The sequence below is a fragment of the Opisthorchis viverrini genome (assembly GCF_000715545.1).
Source record: "Opisthorchis viverrini unplaced genomic scaffold opera_v5_151, whole genome shotgun sequence".
Lineage (NCBI taxonomy): Eukaryota > Metazoa > Platyhelminthes > Trematoda > Opisthorchiida > Opisthorchiidae > Opisthorchis > Opisthorchis viverrini.
Window position 1 is genome coordinate 27076 of NW_008751807.1, and position 9132 is coordinate 36207.

The 9132-nt window shown below is 41.3% G+C and overlaps 1 protein-coding gene across 1 annotated transcript in view; it reads right to left on the bottom strand.

The window, feature by feature from the left end:
* Positions 1–4443, bottom strand: part of T265_06901 (hypothetical protein) — a gene marked incomplete at both ends in the record, with an annotated part of 27393 nt that extends 22950 nt beyond the window's left edge. The window contains one exon of the mRNA XM_009172299.1: positions 4344–4443. Within this exon, the coding sequence (XP_009170563.1) occupies positions 4344–4443 (100 nt within the window). The remainder of the gene's footprint in view (positions 1–4343) is intronic.
* Between the last annotated feature and the right edge of the window lie 4689 nt (positions 4444–9132).

Consider the following 9132-nt stretch of genomic DNA (forward strand, 5'->3'; position numbering starts at 1 on the left):
ATATATATATGTTCCACGATTTCGCCCACTTGATAGCTCTGATCTAGTCCAACTTATAAAAATATCAAATATGCCTTTCATCATTTGTGCAAACAGTCTCATTTAGTCAGTTTAGCTCACAAGTGGCAGACGTCGAATATTTCACATTTCTAACTTATACAGCCATTTAAGTGCACCGAACGACATACCGAACCGAAGGAGGGTGTGGTTGATATTCGCTTCCAGGGTAGTCAGACAGCTTAGATAAACAGTGGTTGTGCACGCTTGCAGTTGCCTTGTCACCTATGTCGACAAAAGTGATCAACATCATTCGTAAAGGTTCCATAAATGCATTTCAAGCCCGCTGCCGCAAGCTTTGCGGTGCAACGAGTTGGGAGCAGACCGACCTGGCCAGATCAATCTGAAGGTCATCATTTCCCAAATATAACTTTGAGATAGGCTAGTTGGCTGACCGTACTCATGTTTCACTGCACTTTCTCCAGTAATCACTTGAAATAAGTTACCGATGACTTTCTGTGGAACAATCTTGATACGAGCACAACAACCCAAACGGTTGGCACAAAAATGATTCTGACTGATCCGGTACCGGACCTATTGTTATTGCATCCATTACATCTAACTTTAGGATGTTTTGCCTCCGAGGATGAGGAAAACGATCGGAAATGTTAAACCTCACAAACTGTCTTCTGACTGTTCTGATGAAAACCCATAAGCGATACAATGCTTATTCATAAGTTTGCATGTGCAGGATCACGTTCGATGTTGCGGATAGGCGAGGTTCAACTTCGGGTGATGTTTTAACGTCTTGTGACCTCAATCTAGTCTCAGTATTTCATCGTTCCAATGGTATCCGTTTCGCAGTGAAGCCCGTGTGGTTCGTAGGGTTGGAATAACACCAGATGATATTCTGCATCCTATAAACGCAATCAGCCTGTGAATGATACTTTGAAGTTTGGAACACGTTTCCGTTTAGAGAGAGTGATTGTGGATCTAATAAGGGCACGAAATCAAACCAACATGCCTTGCACATTTCCAAATAAAGGACCTTCAGAATATGTCGCTGAACAAGCCTGAGACAGTACAGGCAGAGCCGAATTTAGAAAAAGGTCAAGTTTTCAGATATAGAGAATTCAACGGTACCAAGGATGCACGTCCCTTCTAAGTCCATTCGATATGCCTAGTCCGATTACGGCATGATATCGGTTCACCAGCTTGAAACGTCCCATTCTCGTGCTGGTCCAGTTACTGTGGTAAGTGTGCAGCATTTTGGTGCACTTTTATCATGAGCATATTTACGTTGTATACTGAGCCCTATTTAATGCATTTAGTGTTATTGGATATAGTTCGCTCTTGGAAACTCTCATTTTTTATGCCAATTTTCCGTGTTTTTACTGACGTACAATAAACTCGGACATCATTTGGAATCATGCTTTGGCCGCTCGAATTCACCTGATAGTGATTGCTTCAGAACCTGATTGGTTTGTTAGGAACATGTGTCAGACGGCCCCTGTTCGTTCACGCCGCCCTGAATTTTCATTTACATTGCTGACTAAAACAAATGAAGAATGCTGACTGTGTGACCTTGATTTGCGTTGCCTTTCACCTTGGAATACTGCAATGATTGGTTTGAACCCGATTTTTTTAAACGCGATTCGTACAGTTATCAGCTGGTCGTGTCGCTTTGTAGCTTCTTGCAGGCTCCTCATCACTTCCTACCCTTACACATATGTTTCCTTCCATTCACATAATCTTGTAAGTGCATACGTGCGCAATAGCACACAAACTAGATGTTCACCCAGTTTATCACTCATCTCTGAACTCCGCTACTGGCTTATCAGTATCGCTTGATCGATTGTCATCTGGTGTGCAGACGCTCAGCCGTTCGTAAATCAGGTAAATCACTTGATGATGTGGTTACAGGAAACAGATATTATGTGAAATATAGTGTTCTATTTACTGGACACCGACTCTGATCGTCTGTTACAGAACTTTGAGTTTCATCATTCCTTTCTATGTTTTCTGTTTTAGATAACTAAGTACTAAGGACTGCTAAATTGGTCTTAGGTAGCTTAAAATCTGCTGAACAGTTTGTGATTAGTTGTATGTGGTTGCTGAATTTGTGTAAGACGGAGTTCGGCCATGCTCATTCCCACATCGATGGCATTCTGAATGTTAGCCATGATTCTCCAAGAAGACTTTTATTCGAGGTTACGCTTGATTCGATTCACACAAAGTGATCTGGCAATTAACATCCTTTTTGAACCCACTCATCATCAGTGCATTACATTCCCACCGTGTCCCCATGTTCTATTCAAGCCGGATTTGGATGCTCAGCTAAGCGTACGAGCTGACGTCTGTCAATCTGCCGATGGCTGTGCCCGCCATCAAACTGATATAGATAGTCAACGGCTACTGGCCTTTTTCTCCCGAAATTTAGGATACATTACAATAATTTTAGCCTTATTTTTCCTGAATCTCTATTTGAACATGAAAATCCATCCTTGATATTCCTACCCAAGCAGTTGGAGAAAATAATTGCGCGATTCTGAGTATCATGTTCTGGGATCCCTACAGGTGCCACCACACATCGCAGACCCCAGCTTAATTCGAAGCCCTCCTTCAAACCGAATCATTTGTTCTGACGTGATAATTTAGCGAACATGGCATACCACCACTCTCCTAGTGGCCTCGAGAAACTCTTTTATCATTAAACCCCAATATCATGACGTCATCATCCGCTTCATTCTGATCGGAGTAGCTATTTATTTGCGCACTTATGTTGCACAACAAAGAAAAATCTCGTATTTGGTTCCTTCAGGTCACCGTAAGAAACTACGTCAGGCCCACGTACCTTATATGAACTCAACCCTAGACCCTCCACGTATCCGACAAAAGCTAACTGACGCTGTTCAACTATGAAAGCACCTCCAGTTGCGTAACTCCGTGTTCATTTGTGTTGATAACGTCTGAAAACATTTACAGACAACATATGACGGGTGTTACAAAGCTACCAATCGTGGATACAGGTTCTTCATAAACGATTTTGCCGTTTGAAATTCGTATAACCTGAGAAAACCGCACATTTCTCCAAGTTATCCGTCCGAAAAGCTGCCCCAACCGCTCAATTTCTTGTGATATTTGTCCCAATTTTTGACCTTCTGATGAATGGATTTCCTCATCTATAAAACAAGTCCTTGCGCAACCTGCCGGCCACTTTTCATAGCTTTTAAGTCGTCCTCTTTCTTGGTCGTTGCTGCTCTTATCTACGCTATATTGGGAGCTCTGTGCACTCTCCCGTTTTTGGGCTTTAGCTTTTCTTCGTGTATTATGCAGTCTCCTATGGTAGTTTACGCACACTCCCTTTCACTCATGCAGTCCTGTGGACAAACATACATGCACGCAGGTATGCATCACTAGCAGGCCCAACTCGTCAGTTCACTCTGACAAGTACTCAGTGTGTAAGTCCGCCGTTATTCTAGCCACCATCGATTCTCACCCCTTGTGAGTGAACCTAGCTACTGACCACTTTCATAGTAAAAGGATTTTTCAGAAAGTCATATCAAGGAAATGAGATAACCAGATTCAAAGACGCTTGTGTATTGAGGCCTTTTTATGTGTCATTGATTCAGCACAATGGTGTCTACCGTTACATGCTATTGTTTACCCTTGTCATACATAATCTGTACACTCTCGAGGTTTTATGGTCGCAGCTGTCATTGTACTGTCAACCCATCGATAATCGTCATCTAAATTGGTTTCGATCCATCATTTAAACCGCTGTGTACGCTCAGTGCGCATCCTGATTGTGGCACGTGTTTCCTACCAATATTGCCCACATTATTACTCGCAGATTTTAATCTGTTTCCTGGACTCACTGCTCCCGTTATAGCTTCTATCACGGTTTACACAGTTCACACTTAGTCGTTTGTTCGTTCCATTTGAATCCTATGCCATGACCACAGTTGGTACCACGGAAGGCCAACTTGACATTCTGGCTTGATTGTTTGACGAAATCGGACAGTGAAAGCGCAACCGATGCCATGTCGTCGCTTATTCAACAACGATGTGGCTATAGATACGAATGCATGTACATTAATGAATACTGGTCGATGAGTCGGTATCCAACGCAATGGAGTATTCCACAGTTTCCTACTGAGCTCATATCAGGGCAGACTGCTGAGTGACGATTTCCCTACAATCGCGCCGGTGTAGCCTTTTTGACTTGCTCTTAGCTTCAGCTTCAACATCCTAAAAATTTAGGATGGTTATGCAGGACAGGTGTTCATTTTTGAAACATAAAACTCAGTTTTGAATTCTCACACACTAACATTCCTCTTACTTACCTGTCATTGGTGGGTAGTCTCCAGATGGATCTGCATAAAACTGTTTATTTGTGACATTTGTTTGTAAACAACAGGAGGCCGGTGGGTGTTTAAGATCCATTTCTATAATCAAAGTCCTGTGAACTCGGTCCTAATTACTCTACGCTTCGAGAAGCATCACAGGGGATCCACATCCATTACTTTCGTGTCAAAATTTGACGGATTTGGCCGTTGGTTCGGTTGCGCACTTTCTGGAGAAAATCACAGATGGGCAAATACAATTGCTTCTTCAGTCGGAACAAGTCCTTTCATCGGTGATTTGTTCATCCATCCGCGTGGTAACCTACATGAAGGAAGGACTGATGGAGGCCACACGAAACAATGTGATCCTGAGTACTTACTTCACCTGTTAAATCAGACAACACAAGCTGGAATTTATGATTTTCTGTATTATCCGTTTAAGCACACAATTACCTTTGACCCGCAACTAAACAGACAACTCAGTGTGGTAATATTTGGGGATTACTGTATAGGCAGTTTTCAAGTTTCCATTATTTTCTTTTCTACTTAAACGACATATTGCACATAGTTGGAGTTAGACAGTCCTCTGCAAGTTGACTGAATATTAACGAGAGGCTCAAATGACTGTCGGTTGGATCCTCCGTTTATAATGACCACAGGCTGCAAGAAGGCCATCTCTTGTTTCGATTGCCAAGATATTCATGATATCACAGTATTTCCTCCTGATTGTTCGGTCCATTGTTGATATATACTGGAAGATTCTAACTCTTTGAATTCGAAAGTCGTGATAATCGGTCGCTTGTGGCTGATTTTGAAACGCTTCCAAATTAATGCACTTTCCTTCTGAGTAGTGCGCCATCTCACTTTGTGATATCACATCCATCTCGTGCATGACACGGTTTATTCTTACCATGTTGTTTGCCTTCCGTGCGTCACAAAAGTAACAACAAGGTCAAGCGTGATGCAGCTTGATCACTCTGACAGTTGTGCTGACGTATGAGTTGTTTTTGGACTTGTTTCTAACAGCTAACGAAGATGTAAAATGTAACTGCCTGGAACTTTGAGAAGTCTAAATTCAGGTGTTCTCATGTTAGGTGTGTAGCTGGCGAAAGATCTTTTGAATTAACTCCGAAGAATAAGACAGTCGATTATCGAAACCACAAACAACCCGCTGAATAACTTACTGTGAACATTGAATCACAAACTGCATCGGACACATATAGAGCAAAATGTGTGCTGCTATGTATTCGTAGATATTTACCTTCAGAAAGTTTACCAAAAAAGGCCTTTTTTGCGTAGTAATCATCTCCAAGTCGGACGTGATTATAATCGTCTCTAAAAGGGTATGGGATGCCCTTTTAGGCCAAGGTTCATTTCAAAAACGGATCGGAAATTACGCTTGTATCTTTTGTCGGTTTTTAAACGCATCGTATAAGAATTTACTTGTCAACAGTCAATGGATCATCGGACCTTGACATGGTGATACCAATTTTCCGCAAATCTTGTATGAACAGCTGGATCTGAGCTTATGGATTCGCTTAAGATCCGAAGGAATATGATTGGTGAGTTGATATTCGGAGGCTTGCTGATGGCTTTCAGTCGGTTCTAACATAACAGCTTTGCGGTGAATACTGGCGCGTCGCTACACAATAGAAAAGTGTTGTCATCTACCAATTTTCCCAAGTTTTACTATGAAATCACATCTTCCCCGCACGATAACATGTAGTCATCCATTATGCAGGTCGCCAAAGACGAGCCATTTCTGTTGCAGTGGATAATCGAGTGATACATGTATACTAAGTGTACACATTTATTATTCAACAATACAGCAAACCTACCTCAACTTGACAGTCGATAATTCGTGACTGATACCATTCAAGGGCACTGGTTTCCCGAAAATCTTATTCTACTCGTATTAATGAGTCCATTCTTTGAGCACTTTTGTTAATTTACCAGTGCTGATGCATTCAGTGTGCGTGGTTTGAAAATTTCTTTTCTAAGTTTTGGCATCGGATCACTGAGTCTAGGAGCGCAACACGTCAGCGATTATGGTTTTTTGCAGGGCACCTCTGTCTATGGGAAGAGTGGGATGGGATAAAAACTGGACCTTTCAGAATTTGTTGGAAAGTCGTCTATCTTGATCAGTTTTGCTGTTCGGTCGCTTTGTACACTGATTTTTTATTGTTTCTATGGTAAGTGTTTGGGACTTCGTTTCGATCCCGTGCGATTCCGTGAAACCCGACCAGTCTAACTGTCTTTGTGCCAGAATACTTTCAATGCGATACCATTTTTTTCCTTCTGAACTTCAGTACCCAAGATCCGATATGGCAAACGAATACACAAAGAATTCATAATCTCCCACGGACATCGTCGATGAAGTCGATTATGGGAATTAGAAATGATCCCTGTATGTCGTCCACATCTTGAAGTTATAAACACGCGATACACGGCCAATTTAGTGTCTAACTGAAGAAGCGTTCATGCAATCTTCGAAACGTGACGTCTCCTGTAGTTACTATTTCAACTTCCTGACTGTTATCGATCGGTGATTGGAGTGTTGGCAGTGACCGTATGTCTGGGCATCACGCTATTCCTCTATGTTTGGCAGATTCAAATCACTCCCAGTACACTGTTAACAGACATTAGGCTTTTTGAAATGACTTCAGTTCAGCCGAGTGCTAGCTGTACGTCGCTTAGCATTAAGTGTACACCTCATCACTTGCTTGAAATTATTCTTTCATAAAGGAGATCTGTAGCCTTATAACCGCCGCTTGGATGCACATTTGGGCTGAGTGCAATGCTGCAAACCTTCTGCTCCTGACAAAAGCGCATCTGTCACTTGTTGCCAGTACTGCGTCCGTTCTTCGAAGAGAAGTTCATTCGTTTAGGTGGCGAGTGCTTGTTTGCATGGGCTACGTTAAACTTCAACAAATAACAGCTTCTTGGTATTTGCACCCGCTGCTTCTTTCCAAAAACACTGACTTACTTGCAAACATATCGATGAGAGTATACTGGAACATTTGCTTTTGATGTCCATCAGCCGAATATGGGTTGTTAAAGTGGATTCCAGTTCCATCTATAACGATATCTGGGGTATCAGAGTACTTATCTCCCAAAAGCAGCACTGTAGAGATTAGTGTCAGTTGATACTTTCATGATCTTCTGGACCAAATAAGTCCACGGATTGTTCTGTCTGACCGTACCGGCCATCGCAATCATCTCTTGAATACAGAGAAAGAGTTTATGCGTAATTCGGTATATGCACCACGTGGTTGTTTGCAATATACTGACAACAATTTTGAATGTGCGACCTAATGTGTGCATCAGTTAGTTTCCATTACATGAGTGTAAGATACCGCTTTTCATGTGCAGGACTGAAAGTGCTCACCGTTGAGCCAGTTTTTTAAACTGTCTTGCGAAATTTAGGTTTCCACATATTTGTGTACCTCAAAGAAGCTTAATCTGTCAGTACATCTGCAGCAGTTGATTCAACCATGTTAGCCTGTATACAGAAGCAGTGCAGTAGAATTGAATAAATTCGAAGCCGACAAAATACCCACATTCGACTTCTGAGAAAATTATAAACCAGACTGAAAAAACGGCCTGCAGCCTATCTTGTCTTTCAGTTAACAGGCCAGATACCGTATGATGAACCTCCGTTCAAAATTAATGCCAGAAACTTACTCAAAAACGAAAACATGTGAATCTGATTGAGACCACAACACAAGGTGACTAAGCCGATCAAGTTTACGGTGCGCACTACGCAAACTGCAACGGTACATATATTCAAGATGCTTTCCGGGAATTAACAGTATGTATCGTGCAATACAAGCACAACACGAAAAGAACAGTGTTTTACTTTGGGGGAAATAAGACTGCTAGTTTCAACGAAACCCCTGGAGGCTCGCGTTTTCTTTAGCAAACTAAGCTGCTCCATACTGGTCTCCTGAGGCGTTCACAGCAGTGCTGCGCAAGGTATACTGCTTCTAACATCATGCACACTAACTCGAATGATTGCCAAAGTCTGTGCACACTTAATCAAGGTTTATTAACGATATCAAGTAGAGATTGTCACGGCTAGTGGACCCATTTGTTCACCACGCATACCCATCAGTGATTCGTCGATCAGTTGTCCCCAAAAAGTATTGGTATTACTAAGGTCTGATTGAATTTTGTGATATTTCGTTCTTCCACTGAGTGCGACTGTGTTTCTTCTAAAGAAGATCACTCATGGTGGTCCAAACGTTGAGCAACAAAAGTCTCGTCTTACGCTGTGTTCCTTCTCCGCAAGTCACCAAAGTGGTGCACTCGACCCTCAAACTTTTCGAATTTATTTATATTGAATCTGGTACCAAAGTAGGTATGTTGATCTGGTTGTAATTCCACCGGTTTTGCGCAATGCGAGTTGAATCTACATCCTCGTCTATCTATCTATCTATCTATCTATCTATCTATCTATCTATCTATCTATCTATCTATCTATCTATCTATCTATCTATCTATCTATCTATCTATCTATCTATCTATCTATCTATCTATCTATCTATCTATCTATCTATCTATCTATCTATCTATCTATCTATCTATCTATCTATCTATCTATCTATCTATCTATCTATCTATCTATCTATCTATCTATCTATCTATCTATCTATCTATCTATCTATCTATCTATCTATCTATCTATCTATCTATCTATCTATCTATCTATCTATCTATCTATCTATCTATCTATCTATCTATCTATCTATCTATCTATCTATCTATCTATCTATCTATCTATCTATCT